Here is a 20427-nt window from a genome sequence, read left to right on the forward strand (position 1 = left end):
GCTAATCCCTTAGCTAGGTGGGAAAAGGAGTGTACTGAGCTTGTTCACTTTTGGGCTTCTTCAACGCACCACCATGGGTTCTTACTATGTCACATTTGGTTTTTGTTTGTTTTTTTGGTACCGGGGATCGAACTCAGGACCTTGCGCTTGCGAGACAGGCGGCAGAACCACAGAGGTAAATCTCCAGGCCTAGAGTTTTTTTGTTGTTTTTTGGGGTATGTCACATTTTGGAAAGGTTTTGGTCTTTAGAAGTGCAAATTATGCATTAAATGTTGAGGACTCACGGCTACAACCAAAACTTCCATTAGTAAATTTACTTGGCCATTTCTAGAATTATTATTTGTGACAAAAAAAAAACAAGACCGGGGGCTGGGGATTTAGCTCAGTGGTTCCGCTGCCTGCCTTGTAAGCGCGAGGTACCGAGTTCGATCCCCAGTACCAAAAAAATCTACAAAAACAAAAAAACCAAGACCGTTTGTCCATGAAAAACAGACAACCTTTCACTGGTTGGACCCAACCCTTGCTCTTTGCAGGCAGTCTCAGCCGCCTTAGACAGCGATCCATCATTATTTGCGCGTGCGCAACTCTTACCCGGGCCCAATCTTACGTTACAGTTTGCGCAGCCGCAGCAAATCAGGCAGTGGCGTGTGGGTGGGGCGCAGAGGATTCTGGGAACGCCGGATACGGAAATTACCGCGTCTCTTTCTCGAGGTTCAGGTGGTTGATATACTCCTGTGTCTGTGATTTCAAGAATTAGGTGGCCCAGAACCTGTTGCCAATATGTATGACGCAGACGAGGGTAAGTAACCACTCGGTACACTTCGCGCCGACCCTCTTAAGTAGGAAAGCGCAGGGGAATGAGTGGAATGAGGATTTGGGGCCCTGCCCGTTGCTAGCTGCGTGAGAGTCCCCAGTCGTGTCCCCCACATTCCCCAGGCTCGAACGGAGCTGGGTTTGTGAGAGGTGCAACGCTAGGAAACGTGGCGCTAATGTTTCTCATCAGGTTGACTCCTGTTCTCTCCCACCGACTCGTTCTCTTAGAACTGATAACCTGCAGAGCCCTCGGCAGACTTTTCTGTCAAAAGAAAAGCGCCCCCTTTTTACTTTTCTTCATACCACGGTCAATTTATTGACTAATTTTATTTGTGAACATCAGCCTGTGCCGACATTGTGCTAGGCCCTGGAAATACACTGGGAACAAAGAATAGTGGGCTGAGAAGTTAGCCTCGTTTGGCATTTCTTTATTACTGTCTAAATTGCCTTAAAAGGCAGAGTGTATATATTCTGAACAGGGTCAAATAATCTTACTTTTCACATAAAAAGTTCTTAGTCGTGTCGTGTGTTTTCGTGTTGTACTTCTGTTTAAATTTTTTTGTTTTTTGAAATGGAAACAAAGCTTGTGTACTTAGGGAGAGGGGAGGAGGGGAAAAGAAAAGGCGGGATGTATCATGTACAGGTGCAAATTCCCCATGGTGAATGTTATCATTACGTGTGCCTAAAATGTACCAATAAATGTTCTGCTTTAAAAAAAATTTTTTTTTGAGTCATAGATTCATTATCTTGGCCAGGCAGGCCTCTAACTTGTGTTTAAGTGATCCTCTGCCTCAGCCCGCCCCCTCCCCCCCAGCTAGTAGGCACCATATCCAGCTCATTTGTATTTTTAAAGCTTTTATCATTATTCTCCATACCTGCTGTTTCACACTTGATTTTCTTCTAGTTTCCAAGTCCACGGCCATCTGTCATAGTTCTCCTTATTCTCTTAGCTATTTTACAGAGAGAAAATAGAAGCAAGTGCTTAAACTTTTAAAGCTGTTAGGCTTCTTATTTTCTTTCTTTTTTTTTCTGGTACCAGGGATCGAACTGGGGACCTTGTGCTTTCAAGGCAGGCAGCAGAACCACTGAGCTAAATCCCCGGCCCTAGGCTTCTTATTTTCACTCATATCTTGTGTCTAGAAATTTATTAGAATCATTATATTCTCTTTTTTTTGTTACTGGGGATCATACTCAGGACGTTGCGTTTGCCTTGCCTTGCAAGGAGTTTGCAAGGTGGCACCACTGAGCTAAATCCCTGACCCATATTCTTTTTAACTACTATCTCAATGGAAGGAAAGTTCAAAAAAAGTTCATAATAGTTTATTATTTGCTGTGCCAAGGCTCAAAACTCAGCCCTACTGCATGTTAGACATGCACTCTATATCTGAGCTACATCCTCAGCCCTACCTTAATTTTTTGAGTAGGTAATAGTTTCCTCAGGCACAAGTTAGAAAATACTGTTAAAGTGTTTCACTTTTGTTCACTATGTGTCCAGTTAGAACCTCTCCACAGGCAACTACTGTCCTTAGATTCTTATCTTTCTTTATGCATATTTAAGCAAACATGAATGGGATTCTATTTTTTCACTGCTTAGAGACAAAAAGTAGCACTTACCCTTTTCTGCACTTTTAGTTTTTGCTTAACATACCAGTACATAGAGAGCACCATCATTTCCCCCTCATAGTTACTTAGTTTGTATAGATGTACCATAACTTAAGTAGTCTTTTATTGAGGGTATTTGAATTATTTCCAATCTGTTTCTGGTTCAAACAGTGTTGCAATGAGTAATCCTGTACATATCCCTTTGCCCAAGTATGTCTGAAAGATAAATTCCTAGGCATGGAATTGTCAGGTCTAATGATAAGCATTTTTAACATTTTATTATTATTATTGGAACGGGGATCGAACTCAGGGCCTTGAGCTTGCAAGGCAGGCGCAGTGCCACTGAGCTAAATCCCTGGCCCAAGCATTTTTAACATTTTGTTAGCTGGTGCCAAGTACTATAGTGGTGATTGTACTAATTTACATCCTTATTAGCAATGTATAATAATCCTGTAACAGAAAGGTTTATTCAGCGCTGCTCCAGCATAAGTCTGTTCCATTCCTGCCTATGTCTTCTGAAATCTTTATTAGATGTACTCTTAGGGTTTTCACCCAACCCTATTTCAGAGGCTTTTTTTCTATATGAAAATGCCAGGTCTCTTGTCTCCAAGAAAAGAAGTTAAATCTGTTTTCATTGTTTCCTTTTTTTTTTTTTTTCCTACTAGTTTACTTTCTCCTTCTTTTCACAGCTAAATTTCTAAAAAAAAAAAAAAAAAAAGGCTGGCCTATTTCCAAGCCCATCTTTCAGGTCTTTAATCTGTTACAATCTGATTCTGCTGATGTTACTACATTGAACAGTTCTTCCTAGATTGTCCAGCCTTTTAATTGATAAATTTGGTGTCTGAACTCTGATAGCAGCATTGCTGATAGCTATCCTGGAAGCCCCTCATTACTTTTTTTTTTTGGTACTGGGGATTGAACTTGGGACCTTGTGCTTTCGAGGCAGGTGGCAGAACCACTGAGCTAAATCCCCGGCCCTCCCTCACTACTTCTTGATTCTTCTTACCTGTTGACTTTCCTCCTTCTCATTCTCTTCTGTAGTTTTTGGTTTCCCCAGGTGATCGCTGGGAGCCTTCTTCAAGGCTTCAGTTACACCCACATGTGGGTGAGTTTGGGATATATGTTTCTAGTTCGGATGCCACTAGACAACAGGATACCTCCCAGGTCCAATTGGAGCTCACCTCAGTCCCCTTCGAAAACCGCTGTCTTCTGTGTCCTCTGTCTCAGTGGATAACACCCTTTTTTCCCTTCTCTTTCTAGCTATGGAAGACTGGGCGGTTTTTTTGTTTTGTTTTGTTTTGTTTTTGAGATAGGGTCTGATTATGTTGCCTAGGCTGGCCTCAATCAATATTCCTGCCTCAGCCTCCTGAGAAGCTGGGACGATACATATAGGCCATCATGCCTGACTCCTGAGCATTTGTGTGTGGCATTGGGGATCAGACCTAGGGCCTTGAACATGCTAGGCAAGTTCTCCTGCACTGTAATTCTCCTGCTTCAGCCTCGCTACAGGCATGTATACCATACCTGAATATCTGGTTTGGTTCGTTTGTTTTTTGGTATGGGGGGTTGAACTCGGGACCTTGTGCTTGCAAGGCGGGCAATGGAACCACTGAGCTAAATCCCCGGCCCTGTTTTTTTTTGAGGCAGGGTCTTGCTATGCAGTCCAGGCTGGCCTTGCACCCACTGTATAGCCCAGGCTGGCCTCAAACTTGTGGTGATCCTCCTGCCTCAGTGTCCTAAGTGCTGGGATTACAGGCATGTGCTACCATATCTGGTCCTATAAATTTTGATTGCTTTTTTTAACCCCTATTTTTAATCGGTCACCAAGTCCTGATGGTTCTGTCTCCAAATATGTAAAATTTAGTCACTTCTCTTTATCTTCTCTGCCACAGTTCTAGTTCATGCCATCACTGTCTTTTACCTAGAGTGCTCCTACCTTCTTTGTGTCCTAGTTTTATCTCTCCATACCACTTCACATTGGCCATGGTGATCTTTTGGAAAAAAGCTGATTACCCTGACCCTTGGTTAAGCCTTAAAGTGCTTGGTAAAGATGAGATTTTCCTTAGTCTCCTTCAGACCTCACACGTGTGTTAACCACACTGGCCTGCTGCAGTATGCCATGCAGTCTTTAATCATGGATTCTTTCTGTTTGGAATACTGCTTCCCTCCTCCTACCTTCACTGCCTCTTTTTCCTGTGTTACTCCTGTTCATAACATGAAGTCTGTGTTTAGCTGAGCTTTGGGAAGTCTTCCTTGACCTCTTTGGGTCTTGGTTAGGTGTGTCCATTTTACTTTGTCTTTGTTGACTTTATCTTATGAATTTGTATTTCCCCAGCAGGTGATACTCTCCCTGAGGACACAGCCATTTTTCTCTTGTTGAGGGTGGTCTCCAGTGCTCCGGTATAGTAAATATGTGTGCTCCATAAATATTTGATGAATGGGTGAGCCAGTGAGTGAGTCTTTTTCATGGGTTCATTTTGTTTGAGTGACTCTTAAATAGGTGTTCCCTAATCTGCCTTCAGTCTTTTTTCTTTTCTACATAAATTCTTATTTTCTCATCTATTTGTGAATGATTCTAATTTAGTCTTATAATGTGAAGCTCTTACCTAACCTTCATTTTATAGCCAGTTGCCTAAAGAAAGTATTTAAAGGGATATACGATCTACAGCTTTATCTAAGGCCCCTCCCTCATTTCCTTTTCTTTTCCCATCTTTGTTTTTTTTTTTTTTTTTTTTTTTGATACTAGGGATTGAATTTGGGACCTTCTGCTTTCGAGGCAGGCGGCCAAACCACTGAGCTAAATCCTTGGCCCTTCCCATCTTTGAATTTACTTCACCTGTATGGCAGAATGCCTTATTATAAAGCTAGATGTCTTTATTCTGTTTTATCATTCAATTTTAGTACATTCAAGAAGTATTTATTTGAAAATTTATTTTGGGTTAGGTGTGGTGGTGCACACCTGTAGTTCCAGAACTCAGGAGGCTGAGGCAGGAGGAGAGTACCATGAGTTTGGGGCCAGTCTGGGCTACATAGTGAGGACTCCCCCCCCGCCCCCCTCAAAAAAGAAAATTAATTTTGGTTGAATATAAAATTTTGAATCTAAGGTCATAGGTTTTTTTAGAGTATGTGTAGGGCAGAATAACAAACAAAAATATTGTGTAGCACATTACTCTTGGATATAAGATGTGACTAATACAGTATTAGATTTTTCACATGCTTGTTACAAGTTCTGTACAACTACCCTGAAATTTAGTTGCTTAAGAATTATTGTATGATGTTGGTGGAGTGTGTGTAGGGCATGGTAGGCATAGGCTGGCTCTGTGGTTCAGCTGGGAAGGCTATGGGAGGCTGAGTGCTGATGTGACCACTAGGGCCTGGAAGGTTTGTGCACATGTCTGGCACCTGGCCTGGAAGGAGCATCTGTCAGCAGCTTTACCTTATAATTTGGGCTTCCCCACAGGATACTAGCCTCAGTGGTTCAGCTGTTTTTTTTGTAGTACTGGGGAGTTGAACCCAGGACCTTTGCTCTGATCCCAACCCCCGTTTTTTTTGTTTGTTTGTTTTGAGAAAGTCTCTCACTAAATTGCCCAGTGGGGTTGAATTTGTGATCTTCCTCCCTCAGCTTCCCAGAGAGCTGAGATGACAGGTGGTGCCACCATGCCTGGCTTGGTAGCAGGATTTTTTAAAGGCAGTTCAGAGCTTCAGAAGCAAATGTTTCAGCAAACAAGATGGAAACTGCATTGCCTTTTCTGACCTAACTTCTGAAATCACGAAGCATTACTCCAGCTGCACTCTCCTGACTACGGGAAAAGCTACCCAGGTTCCAGGAGAGGATCTCTGTATCTTCGTAGAGTGTCGGTGTCACACTGTGGAAGAGCATGTGGGACGAAAGTCAAGGCTGTGGCCCTCTGTGGGAAACTTGTATGGATGTCACTGTACCAGACCTCTCCCCAGTGTTCCCCGCTGGATCCCTTTTGTGATGCTGCCCCTTTGCTTGGTCTCCAGTCTCTGAGGAGCTGCATGGTCAGAAGGCCCTGAGCTTCCGCTCAGTTCTTGTGGTTATAAATGAGAATGCATGGACTTTCTGTGGAAGATAGAAAACTTGCAAAGTCATACAATTTACACTGAACTTTTGTGATAAAATCTTTTTATATTGGAAGAACGCCTAAAGACATGTATTATTTCATTACTATGATTAACTGAAATTTTAGAAAAGCAAGGTAAAAAGTTTACTTTTTCTTCGGCAGAGAGTAAGTAATTTCTCTTACTTCAAGTCATAGAAGCAAGGTGTTAACTAGTGGCTTTTTAGTTTCAGTTTTAGTTTTTGTTTTTTTCTGGTACCAGGGATCAAACTCAGGACCTTGTGCTTTCGAGGCATGTGCAGTGCCACTGAGCTAGATCCCCGACCCCAACTAGTGGCTTTTTAAAAAAAAATTTGTGTTGCTGCTGTGTTTTGCAGAGCTGGGTATGGAATCTGGGGCCTCCTATATGCTAGGCAAGGACTATACCACCGAGCTATAACCCCAACCCACTTAGTGGCATTTTATTGGAGATGAGTACCATATTTTTGTTTTTGCAGATATGCAATACGATGAGGATGATGATGAAATCACCCCAGATCTGTGGCAAGAAGCATGCTGGATCGTAATCAGGTAACTCTTTAAACCAAACTGAATAAGCTTTAAAAGGCATATAAAGTATAACATATAAATTAATTCTGTTCCCAGTAGTTTTTTTTTTTTTTTTTTTGATATGGGGATTAAACTCAGGACCTGTGCTTGCAAGGCAGGCGCTGGCACCACTGATCTAAATCCCCAGCCCCAGTAGGTGTTTTTTTGTTTTTTTGGTACCGGGGATCGAACTCAGGTCCTTGTGCTTGCAAGGCAGGTGCCACCCAGTAGGTTTGTGAGACAGGATCTCACTGTGTAGCCCAGGCTGGTCACGAACTCATGGCATTCCTGCCTCAGCCTCCTGAGTGGTGGGATTAGAGTATATTAACTTTAGTTTGTAAATATTCTAGGCTTACAGAAAATTTACATAAAGAATTCATTTAGCCGAGTGATTGCTGAGAGTTCAAGGCCAGCTTGGATTATACGTAGTGAGATTGTCTCAAAAGAAACCTTTCCCACAATTTATTTATACACATCACTGGATTCCCTAAATGATAACATTTTCTTTCTTTCTCTGCATTTTTTTCTGAAAAATTTGAGAATAAGTTGGAGACCTGAGTATATTCTTTTACATAACCATAGTATAGGAATTGAATTAGTATTGATACAATAATCTTATTTAATGCACATACCTTACCTAAATTTTGCTAGTTTTCTCACTAATATTTATAATAAAATAAAAATTTTTCTGATCCTGTAATGTAGAACCACATGTTATAGTTTGTTTTCAGGGTTTATTCTCCTTTAATCTGAAATAATTCCTTAATTTCTCTATAGACTTTTTTTTTTTTTTTTTTGCTGTGCTGGGGATTAAATTCAGGCCCATCTACCTCCCCAACCATTTTTTTGAGACAAGGTCTCACTATGTAGTTCAGACTGGCCTTGAGCTCACTATGTAGCCCAGTCTGGTCTCGAACTCACAGCGCTCCTCCTGCCTCAGCCTCCCAAGTGCTGAGATTACAGATGTGCACCACCATCCCCAGCTCCCAACCCATTTTTATTTTTAATTTTTTTTTTCCCCTGGTACTGGGGATCAAACTCAGGACCTCGAACTTGCCAGACAGGCACAGCACCGCTGAGCTACATCCCCAGCCCTAATTTTGAGACAAGGTGAAGGATCCTCTTCCCCCTGCTATGATTTTACACCTGCTAAAGATATATAATCATGGGTTAATAAGGCCCAGTAAGCACAGCCACAACCCATAATTCCCATCATTCTTCAGCCCTGCTCTTGACGAGCAGCTTCTACTCTCTGTAGTTTCCCAAGTTTTGTCCCTGGCAGGTAGCCACATCTCCTTTGCACTGAACTTTCCCTCTTGAAAGTCCCATTTTGACCTTTTCCTTTCACAATCTCCCTTTATGTTCATGGCCCTATAAAAGACCTTCACTTGTATGAGAGTAACCAGTCTGGTCTAAGTGCTAGGGTGGACACCCTAAGGTTTGTTCTGAAATAAACCTGTCCTGTTGAGCACATACCTACATACCTTTTTTTTTTTTTTTTTTGGTACTGGGGATCGAACTTGGTACCTTGCGCTTGCGAGGCAGGCATCTGCACCACTGAGCTAAATCCCAGCCCACATACCTTTTTTGTTTTCCCTCCTTTTTCCCTAACAACAGGGTTGCTAAGTCCTTGGGCTGAACTCGAACTTGGGGTCCTCCTGACTCAGCCTCCCATTGTTGGGACTACAGGCATGGGACAACATACCTTGGTGTGTCTCTTATTTTTTGACCTTGATTTTATTTATTTTGGTTTGGTTTGAGGCAGGATCTCACTATAAAGTTTAAGCTGGCCTTGAACTTGTGGCGATCTTCCTGCCTCAGCCTCCTGAGTGCTGGGATTACAGGCATGCACCATCATATGCAGCTTGACCTTGAGATATTTGAGGACAACAAGCCAGATATAGCAGTAGTGGCAAACCTATGGCACAGGTGCCACAGCAGGCTGTATCACTGAAAGCTTTAAAAGGTTTGCCATCACTGCTCTAGTGAATATTTTTAGTTTTGAGTTTGTCTCTTTTTTTGTAATTAGATTCAGATGATTACTTTTGACAGAAATGATGGTCCTGTTCAAGTGCACTGTATCAGGAGATATATACATTTGTTCATTATTGTTGATATTGATTTGATTTAATGGTTTTCTCATTATTGTAAATAAGTACAGTTACAATAGCTTATATTTCAACCCAGTGGACATCCAATTCTCACTGTAAGATGCAGTAAAACTCAGTAAGAAGCCCTGTGTAGGGCCTAGGGATATAGTTTAGTGGTAGAGAGCTTGCCTGTTGTGAGCAAGACCCTGAATTTCCTCAGCACTAAAAAGAAAAAGAAAAAAGAAAAACAAGTCTTACAGGTTTAAAATAAAAAGCAGCTCCTCAGTGATAAAGTGATGTCCCGCTGCATTGGGACACTAAATACTTGGCAGCGAGTGGCAGTTGCTTTCTGTTTAGTGAGGTGATGATGCCTCAGCCCCACACTGCAGGGCATGTGCCCTCTCAGCGCCTCCTTCTCAGGGAACACAGGCTTCTGACACTTGGCAGCTTGTATTTGGAGGAATGCTGAATAGTTTTCTTGAATGTTGTTTTGTTAAAAATATATTGAGCTTTTGGGAGATAAGTATATATTTTTCCTATTAAATATGGTTTGTAAAAACTTCACATTGAGATATTTGTAACTTCTGTGACGTTTGAGTTCTGTTTTAAACAGACGTTTTTACTGGGAAACTAAGCATATAGATGTTCATGGACTGTGCATTCTACATTTTCTAAGTAGAAAAAAGTTTAGGCAAAAAAATTATTTTCAGTATTTTTGGTAGATTGCTCAAGGATAAAGTACTATTATGAAAGGTCACAGCATTCATCATTTGTCAATAAATTAATTTGACTTTCAAAATTTTAATTGGCTGTAGGTGCTTTAGCTGTTATGACATGGAATTGTTTTACTTTTTAACATCAAGTGATCTTTACCTAGTAATATGAATGTAGTGTTAAGATCACAACTTCAATAGGATGGTTTCTGGTAAAATTAGCATAGTGCTAAAATACAAATATGAAGTACATATGTGTTTAAAGAAAGTATTCTAATGATTCATTGCACCATTGTAACGATTTGGGGATTTTATAGTTCAGCTTCTTGGAGTAATGAAACTTGTCTGTAGTTTTTTTTTTTTTGGTACGGGGGATTGAACTTGGGATCTTGCGCTTGCATGGCAGGTGCCGGAACCACTGAACTAAATCCCCGGCCCACTTGTCTGTAGTTTTGTAAAAATTTTCTATCTTAAATTCTTCATAAAAACCATTTCTAGTTGGCCGTGGTGGCACATGCCTGTAATTCCAGCACTTGGGAGGCTGAGGCAGGAGGATTGCTGCAAGTTCCAGGCCAGCCTGGACTACATAGGGAGACCCTGTCTCAAAAAAAAAAAAAAAATCATTTCCATTTATATTAGGCAATTCCTTCTAGGTTGGTTTGTTTTTTAACTTATCAGTGAATGTCCCAAATGGTTGTGAGAAATTTATTTCCTGTTATCTCACAGTCCCTACTGAAAGAACATTTGCCAGCCATTCTTGAGGCTGTACTTTGCACAAGGGTAGTTGTGAGTTGTGTTCTGGGCCTAAGGCCCAACTTGTAATATTGATGGGTATAGTGCATTGGTTTGGGTTTGGCCTGCCATGACCTATGCGGTGAGCCAGTGGTGCCACAACAGGAGGCTGGTGATTAGTTGCACTATGCAGGTTGTTTCTGAAAATTGATTGAGGATGGTAGAATCGGTCAGCAATGACTAGGGAGAGGGAAATAGAGGCTAGGGAAGTCTCACAGGTAGCTGGCAGGCGTCACAGGGTGGAGGAGTTGAGACATGGAGGTGTGGTGGGGCAGTGTCTCTTGGTGAGAGGTGAGGAGACCACGAGGTCCTTAGGGCTGTCCTAGATCCAGAGCTCCTCCAGCCTGGTGGTGCTGGCTGTGCAACTGTACTGGGTGGTGTGGGGAGTGGTCTGCTCAGAGTCCTCTCCACTTGTATCTTTTTAAATGGTACTGGAGATTGAACTCAGCCCGTACATATTGGCAAGGGCTCTACCACTAAGCTATACCCCCAGCCCTTTCTTTGTTTTTGTTTTTTGTTTTTTTTTGGTACGGGGGATCAAACTTGGGTCCTTGCCCTTTCGAAGCAGGCAGCAGAACCACTAAGCTAAATCCCCAGTTCCCCAGCCCTTTTTTGAGATAAGGTCTCACTGAGTTTCTTAGGCTGGTTTTGAACTTGTGGTCCTCCTACGTCAGTCTCCCAGGTAGCTGGGATTACAGGCCTGTAACCCTGTGATCCACACCTAGTAGTATGTGCTCTTACAGTTGTCTGTCCGTTGCCAGGACTTTACCTTGTGACTTCTCTATCTGCACCACTAGCTCTGAACTCTCAAGTTGCATTTTTATCACCAATCAGGTGCTGAATATTTTCACCTAAATTACTCTCATTTCTCCTCTGACATTTTCAACTCATCATTTTTATTTGTTTGTTTTGGTGCTGGGGTTGAAATCCAGGGTCTTGCCAGTGCTGAGCATGAGCAATATCCCCAACCCCAGAACTAGGGATTTTTAACCTAAATTCTTTTTTTTTTTTTTGGTATTGGGGATCGAACTCTGGACCTTTTTTAACCTAAGTTTAACATTTTCATAATTCCCTGTTTTAGTTGTTGATGTCAGCATCCTCCCTCTTACTCAAAGTAAACTTCTTATGTTTATCCATTTCCTCTCTATACGTAAGAAGTGTTTTAAAGAGGTTTCATAATTTGTCTGTAAAAGACATTTTAAATTATTTAGAATTTTCTTAGTTTTTACTGTGCTTTAATTATTTTACCCATAAGTTTGTTTCTTTTTTTTCCCATGCTGGGGATTGAACCCAGGACCTCTTGCATGCTCAGCAAGCACTTTATCACTGAGCTACAACCCCAGCCCATAGTGTAAGTTTCTTTTCCTCAAACTCAGTACTAATGTCTACAAAGGAAATAATTGCTGGCCTTGCTCCGTTTTAGGTGTGCAGGGACTGGCATGGAGTGGTTGGTAGTTCATGAGTATTTGTTGAATTGAATTATAATGAAAGTGGAAATACACTAGAAAGCAAACTGAGTTGCAAATGATTGTGAACTTAAATATTTTCCCAGTTCCTATTTTGACGAAAAAGGCTTGGTCAGACAACAGCTGGATTCTTTTGATGAGTTTATTCAGATGTCTGTTCAAAGAATTGTGGAAGATGCTCCCCCTATTGACCTGCAAGCTGAAGCGCAGCATGCTAGTGGAGAAGTGGAAGAGCCGGTAAGATGGTGGTTCTGATGGAGGTAAATGGGTCGAAGAAGAGTATTGGTTTGAAATTTCAGCCATTCTCTCAGCTGGCTTTAAGGTTAAGTCAGTAGGAGCTTATAGCCATATACTTAACAGCATCATCAATCAGCTCCTGATTTATCCTTTCTAACGGGGACGTGTAGTTTTGCAGTTCATCCAAAACTAATCATTCAGATAGTAGGTTATTTAATAGTTAGAAAGAGGACACTCAGATATGAACAGCTAAAAGAAGCAAGCCAGAAACAGTCATATTGTTTTTGAAGATAATTTCACATTTCCTTTTGCAGTATAATATAAATCATAAAAGAAAAGGTATTGGTAGGACTTTTCTCTTGATATTTATTTATTTATTTATTCTGATTTTTATTTATTGAATGGAGTACATTATCATAACAGTATGAGATTAAAAAAGGAAAATCAAATATCAGGTATTTTTATATTTTCAGTTCTTTATAATTTTTATTCATACATGTGAATTATACATGTGATTTAGCTAAATCACAGCAAGAAGCCGAACATGCTGGCACAATCCTCTAATCCCAGCACTCTGGGAGGCTGAGGGAGGAGGATTGCAGTTCAAGCCCAGCCTGGGTGACTTAGCAAAACCCTGTGTCAAGGAATAATTTATAGAAAAAGAAATAAAAAACAAACAGAAAAATACTGGGGATCTAGTTGAGAGTGATAGCCCTGGATTTAAACCCCTACAAAAAAAAAATCATAGAAAAGGTATAATTTTGTTTTTCTGGTGTTTTTTTGTTTTTGTTTTTGTTTTTTGGGTTTTTTTGAGATAGGGTCTTGCTGTGTGGCCCAGGCTGTCCTTAAATTCATGGTGATCCTCCTGCCTCACCCTCCCCAGTGCTAGGATTACAGGTGTGTGTCACCATGCCTGGTAGAAGGGTATATAATCTTATAACTTCTTTTTTCTTTTTTCTTTTTTTTGGTACGGGGATCAAACTTGGGACCTTGTGCTTGCAAGGCAGGCGGCAGAACCACTGAGCTAAATCCCTGGCCCTAATCTTATTAATTTTTCATGAGTGATTGTGAAGAAACAGCCCCAAATAACAACTGACTCTCCTCATTAAAAGAAGTGGAGAGGCAGCTGTCAGCTGGGCATAGTGGCACATGCCTGTATTAGCAGGGTTCTGAGGTGCTGTGTTCTTTCCAGGGGTCCTAGGCGCTTGTCCTGAACAAAGAGTTGGACAGGAAATGTGGTAGCAAGGTTTTACATTTATGAAAGGTGTTATGTTCTGCGGAGTGAGTATGGGGCAGTTAATGGTAGGAAAAGAAGGACACATTGCAGATTACAGAACAGGCCTGTGAAAAGGCTCACAGCAGTGGCGAGGTTAATGGCTGCCGTCTTGTGTACCCCCATTCTGATGTCAGATTTAGGCCGTGCTCTCAAAAACCTGCTTGATCTTGTGGTAGAGGAATCGAAACTGGCATTCTCTGACTGGTCCAGGGCTTGGAAGCTGTTCTGCGTATGTGTGTCCTGCCTCTCAAGCCCACTTGCCACACGCTGATCTTGTCTCACCTGTACTTCCAGCTACTCTGGAGGTTGAAGCCAGAGGATAGAGAGTTCAAGGCCAGCCCAGGCAACATAGAGACTCCACCTCACAAAAAACAAAGTGCGAAACAAAAGAAATGTTAAATGGGAAGTAAGCTGTGGAAGCCTTTGGGGCTTTGAGAAACTCGGAAAACTAACTCCAAGTCAGGTAGGGAGAACCCCAGAAGTAGCAAGAGAGGATGTTTTTTTTCCAGCTAGTTCATTCTCTTTTTCTCTGTAGCTGTCTCTAGTTTGCGGCCCTTTTTATACTGAGACTTTTCTCTCTCTCTCTTTTTTTTTTTTTTTTTTTTGTGCCCGGGATTGAACTCAGGACCTTGTGCTTGTGAGGCAGGCAGTAGAACCACTGAGCTAAATCCCCAGCCCTAAGACCTTTCTCTTGATGATCTTTGTATAATTAAAACACTTTAACAGGGCATGTTCAGGGTTCCAGTACCATAAATATTACAGGAGGAGGTAGTAAAGCTTGTTTATCAGAGCTTATTGGAAAAGAAGAATTTAAATTGACCTGATGGTGAAGGGCAGGTGTGGCTTCTCTTATAAGAGTTTCCACAGGAAAATATGATACTTCATATATTTAGCTTGAGAAAGAGATAGAGAACAGAATAATTGGCACATGAAGTTTGGCCTGTTGTTTTCCAGAGGATTTATTTTTTTTTGGTACCAGGGATCGAACTTGGGACCTTGTGCTTGCCAGGCAGGTGCCAGAACCACTGAGCTAAATCCCTGTTCACCTGGCCAGTTGTTTTCAATAGGCCTTATTAGAAGTTAAGATGGTACCAGAGTGTCAAAGGCTTTCGATGTCATGAAGAACTGTTGAAAGATTGTCAGAATATGCATAAAGCATTATTTTAGCAAGGTCACTTTGTAAATGATGTTTACTCAGAATGGAAAGAGGCTGGAGGCAGATGAAAATTTTGGAATAGCTTAAATTGAAGATAATTTCCTACATTTGAGTGCTGGTAGAAACGAGGAGAGGGTTGCCTTCCCCAGGTTCCTTTCTACTGCCATTGCCTTTGCCCTGTATCTACTTCACCTTGAGAGTATTGTTAGTAATTTATCCTCAGTAAAGAGTCTGCCTAGTCCCATTCTTCTGTGAGATTTGATTGAAAAAGAAATCCAGTATCCATTTACTTCTCAGTTATTCTCATTTATCTTATTAGGCAGCAGAGCAATCCCCACCTCACTTGCTATCAGCAAGGTTGGAATTCTCAGTCCTACATACAGAATAATTAGGATTTCTTGGTATGTTTAGTTGAGGGGTAGGTTTATTTCTCTGATGTTGTATTGATCTGGTTAGAGCACAGTTCTAATTGTCTGAATTTATCTTTCCTTTGTTCCCTGGTCACTTTGTACTTTTGATCCTAACCAAGCAGAGGGCAATGAACCTCTGTAGATCATTAATGCATATCCATTTTGACTGTTTGATATGAACTTAAGAGGACATGGTGTGTGCTGTTTTTATTTACTTGTGGCATATTAGGTTTCTTTTTGTCATCTCCCTAAAGAAAGCAGTTAGGAATAAAATTCAACATCTGGGCAGTGTGGGTTTTGACTTTGGAGCGTCCTTTTCAGTAAAATTGATTAGTTTTGCCATTTTGTAGAACTGCTTCTACTTAAAATGTGAATGTCAGTTAAAATGAAATCATTAAATCTCTTAAGGGAAAAATTATTTATCCTTTTCATGATTTTTAATTTCAGCCAAGATATCTGCTGAAATTTGAACAGATTTACCTCTCCAAGCCCACACACTGGGAAAGGGATGGTGCTCCTTCACCGATGATGCCAAATGAAGCCAGATTAAGAAATCTCACGTAAGAAAGAATTTTCCCTTGCCTGTAGCTGATAGTGAAATAAAATTCAGACAATTTAATGTTAACCCTCTGTTGCTCAACTGTGGCCTACTTCTGTTTTCAAAGGTATTCTGCTCCACTTTATGTTGATATAACCAAAACAGTCATTAAAGAAGGGGAGGAACAACTTCAGACACAGCATCAGAAAACTTTTATAGGAAAAATTCCAATTATGTTGCGTTCAACTTACTGTCTACTAAATGGGTTAACAGATCGTGATCTTTGTGAGTTAAATGAATGCCCCTTGGATCCTGGTGGCTACTTCATTATTAATGGATCAGAAAAGGTATTGTAATATCATTTTGAAACATTACAGAGAGTTAAAATTTAAATTATTGAAGTTGAATGAAAAAGTAGACTTTCATAAAGGATAACAAAGTTGCAGATCAATTATTTAGGGTATGACAGCTAAACTTACTATAAATTAAAGTTTTATTTAGCTATATTATATGCACTAGTGAGTTACAGGTTTCTATCAAGCAGTTATGCAAAATGGAGTTTGTAAAATTGAAGAATTGGTGCATGAGGAACCTCTGTGATCATATTAAATTATGATACGATTTAATTTCACCCTTTCTATTTTAATGTCTTTTTAGGTTTTATGGTTGTAATTTTCTTATTGTCTGTATAGGTTCTCATTGCTCAAGAGAAAATGGCAACAAACACAGTGTATGTGTTTGCCAAAAAGGATTCTAAATATGCCTACACAGGAGAGTGTAGATCATGTCTGGAGAATTCTTCCCGACCCACCAGTACCATATGGGTTAGCATGCTGGCAAGGGGAGGACAGGTACGGCCTGGGGCATGGTGCTGTTTTTTCCTTTATGCCTTTTATAGTTTACCAGACTGCATTCTTAGTTTTAAAAAAAAAAGCTTTTCTGGAGCATATTATTGGTGTTATATGCAAAACTTTGTATTGTTTACCTGTTGCTATATAAAGCGTTATTCCAGCAGCAGCATTGTCACATTGCAGTGTCTGAGTCAGCAGTCTAGTCCTCTGGCCAGATGTCTCTCCTGAGGTTGCCATCAGGGCATTTGCCTGGGCTGGAGTCATCTCAAGCTCATTCACAGGATTGTTGATAGGGTTTAGTTCCTCAGCAACTATTGAACTGAGAGTTTTAGCTTTTTATTTTGTTTTGTTTTCAGTACTGAGGACTGAATGAAGGGCCTTGCATATGCTAGGGAAGTGCTCTACTGCTGAGCATTTGCCAGCCCTTTTTATTTTTTGAGGCAGGATCTTGCTAATTTTCCCAGTCTGGTCTTTTACTTGTGATTATGATCTTTCTGCCACAGTCTTCTGAGTAGCTGGAATCACAGGCATCTGCCACCGCGCTTGATGAATTTCAGGTCTTTGCTGGTGACTTGTTGGTGGGAAACCTCTCTTGAGTTTCTTGCCACATAGATCTTACTGTTTAGCAGCTGACAATGCATGCGGCAGCTTGCTTCTTCAGAGACAGTAAGAAAAACGAGCCATAGATGGTACTGTACAAGCCAGATGGAAACCTATCCTTTTTGAGACAAGATCTCGCTTTGTGGTTCAGGCTGACCTTGAACTCACTATGTAGCCTAGGATGGCTTTGAATTCACAGCAGTCCTCCTGCTTCAGCCTCCTGAGTGCTGAGATTACAGGCATGCACCACCACACCCAGCAGAAATTTAGGTTTCATACCCTAGTCATGGAAGAGGCATTCTACCATTTTTACCTTTTTTATTTTTTTGGTGCTGGGAATTGGCTCCCTGAGGTCTTTCACATGCCAAGCATGTGTTCCACCACTGAGCTACATCCCCACCCACACAGGAGAGAATTACATAAGGGCAATAATAGTAGGAAGCAGGAATCATTGAGTACCTTAGAAGGTACCCACATACTATAGGCATGGTGCATATAATAAAGGAATCTTCTTCCTCATACTGGAAATTGAGCTTGGGGCCTTGCACATGCTAGACACATGCTCTATCACCACTGAGCTACTTCCCTCCAACCCATTTATTTATTTATTTATTTATTTATTTATTTATTGGTACCGGGGATCAAACTCGGGTCTTTGCGCTTTCGTAGGAGGCGGTGAAACCACTGATCTAAATCCCCAGCCCAAAGCTATTTGTTTTCTTTTTCTTTTTTTTGGTACCGGGGATCAAACTCGGGACCTTGTGCTTGCAAGGCAGGCGCTGGAACTACTGCGCTAAATCCCTGGCCCTGCCCTTTTATTTTTTTCAGGCAGGGTCTTGCAGAGTTGCTCAGGCTGACCTCAAACTTGCTATCCTTCTGCCTTGGCCTCTTGAGTACCTGGGATTACAGACATGCACTTACATGCCCAGCTTCAAATAAGATCCTTGACGAAATAATAGATTGAATGGAATAATTGCTGTCCAAGTAGAAACCAAATGACAGTTGCAGATATAAGGGCAGAAGCTGTAGGAAAAGATAAAGATGCATAGATTTGAGTGTAATTTATGAGAACTTATTCCTGAATGAATGTAGGAGATGGGGTAAGCTTTCTATGAAAAGAGGCCTGAAGTGAGAGGAGGAAGATGATAGAGTTGTTACCAGAGGTATCATAAATATGTAGGGTTGTGAGGCCAAGAGAAAATAAAGTGGATGTTTTATTTTTTTCCTTACATCATTTTTAAATTTGGGTTTCACTATACTGTTTTCATACATGTATATAACATTCTTTGATCATAGTCATCCCTCTATTTCCCCTGATCCGCTTCCTCTTACCTAATAATCTGTAGAGTGAATTTAAAAGCAGAGAAATATGCCTAAAACTGAGAAGCCAGGTATGCCAGTATAGGCTGTTTACTTGTTTTGGTTTTTGTATGTGTATACAACTAAAGAGGAAGAAGTGGAAAAAAGATGCTTGTGTGTGAGGGGCTGTTTGTTAATTTCTTCTTCTTTTTTTTTTTTTTTGGTACCGGCGATCGAACTCGGGACCTCGCACTTGCGAGGCAGGCACCAGAACCACTGGACTAAATCCCCGGCATTTTTGTTAATTTCTGAGCGTTATTCAAACAAGGAAGTACAGTGCAAGCCAGCTCTTTTAATTAATTTTTATTTTGTACTTAGCTTTTTCTGTATTGTCTGTGAGCTCTCTCTTTTTTATTTCGTCATCCTTTTTCTTTGTTCTAGGTTTTTTTTCCCCTCTCAAGTATTCATATTATTTGCAGCCAGAAGTCAGTTCCAAATGATACAGTATGTGGTAATTTCTAGAGACTCTTGGCAGGCAGGCAGGCAGCCAGGTGGCCAGGCAAGAATGGCAGTTCTGTCAGGTTTAAATGAGCAGGCTCTCTGTTACTCCAGTAAACCTGCTCCCGTGGTTTTGAAAAGCAGCTGAAGGAGGTTCCTCAGAGTATGAGGTACTCTTGAAATGTATACAATGAACATATATATTAAATGGCTTTCTTGGTGATTTTGTATTGCTTTGAGCTCTTGTGTGTTCATGTTCTAATATTTTATTTTTCTAGGGCGCAAAAAAGAGTGCTATTGGTCAGCGAATTGTGGCAACTCTCCCATACATCAAGCAAGAAGTTCCCATCATTATTGTGTTCAGAGCATTAGGTTTTGTGTCTGATAGAGATATCTTAGAACATATTATTTATGATTTCGAAGATCCAGAGATGATGGAAATGGTAATGTGGAAGCAAAATGTATTCAGTGCTTTATAAGAGATTTAGAGGTACTTATTATTGGTACCTGCAAAACAGCAGAAAGCTACTCTGAAGGGCACTTTATCTGTGTCAGGTCTCATGCCATTTGCTGTGCACTAAAAACCTTCAGCCCTGCCTGGGCCTCTCCTGATGAGTCTGTGTGAGAGAAGGAGAAGCAGGGGCAGCCAGAGGGCAGTGCCAACAGCCTGAAGAAACAGCAAGGAAAACCACAAAAGCACATGTTTTAATCTTTCTTTTTTTTTTTGGTACTAGGGATCGAACTCCGGACCTTGAGCTTTCGAGGCAGGCAGCAGAGCCACTGAGCTAAATCCCCGGCCCAATTTAGGATTTTTTTTTTTTTGGTACCAGGGATCGAACTCAGGACCTTGTGCTTGTGAGGAAGGTGCTGGAACCACTGAGCTAAATCCCCGGTGACCATATGTTTTAGTAAAAAGAGAAAAACACATTGTTGATAGCCTTAAAAAAATTTTTTTTATTTTGAAAGAATTTTATACTTACAGAAAAGTTGTAAGAATAATAGAGAACTTTTTTGTACTCTCTCCAGATTTGGTTGTCTTTGCCACATTTATTTGTCGTTGTTTGTATATGCATATTATTTTTTTGGACCATTTGAGAGTAAGTTACAGTCAGGATGCCCTTTTACTTTTAAATGCTTCAGTACATATTTCATAAGAACCAAGAAGTTCACTTACACAATCAGAGTGTAATTATTAAAATCAATAAATTTAACTTTGATACAATGCTATTAATGTACAGATCTTTTCAGATTTTGCCCCTTGTTCTGATAATATTTTTAATAGCATTTACCCCTGCTTAGTTCAGAATCCAGCTCAGGATCATTTTTTAAAAATGTATTACTATTGCTACTCCTTTTCCCCAATCTGTATTAACCTTAGCAAAACAATTTTCTGACACCAGCAAGTTTTCTGTTAAA

At 40.7% G+C, this 20427-nt stretch overlaps 1 protein-coding gene across 4 annotated transcripts in view; it reads left to right on the forward strand.

Annotated features, from left to right (window-relative positions):
* Window positions 1-14: 14 nt before the first annotated feature.
* Polr2b (RNA polymerase II subunit B) overlaps window positions 15-20427 on the forward strand; it is a 43274-nt gene continuing 22861 nt past the window's right edge. Inside the window, exons 1-8 of one of the 4 annotated variants that reach the window (XM_087187708.1) lie at window positions 15-175; window positions 712-799; window positions 6995-7067; window positions 12233-12383; window positions 15673-15785; window positions 15891-16110; window positions 16456-16614; window positions 19290-19454. In XM_087187708.1, coding sequence (XP_087043834.1) covers window positions 781-799; window positions 6995-7067; window positions 12233-12383; window positions 15673-15785; window positions 15891-16110; window positions 16456-16614; window positions 19290-19454 — 900 coding nt within the window. In that variant the 5' untranslated portion in view covers window positions 15-175; window positions 712-780. Of the gene's footprint in view, window positions 176-622; window positions 800-4749; window positions 4816-6994; window positions 7068-12232; window positions 12384-13953; window positions 14123-15672; window positions 15786-15890; window positions 16111-16455; window positions 16615-19289; window positions 19455-20427 lie in introns of those variants that run through there. The other 3 variants (XM_087187710.1, XM_004849678.4, XM_004849679.4) reach the window with 3 other exon arrangements.

This window comes from Heterocephalus glaber, unplaced genomic scaffold, assembly GCF_053883595.1.
Source record: "Heterocephalus glaber isolate CG9 unplaced genomic scaffold, H.glaber_assembly_v1.0 deba00001509, whole genome shotgun sequence".
In the NCBI taxonomy this organism is placed as follows: Eukaryota; Metazoa; Chordata; class Mammalia; order Rodentia; family Bathyergidae; genus Heterocephalus; species Heterocephalus glaber.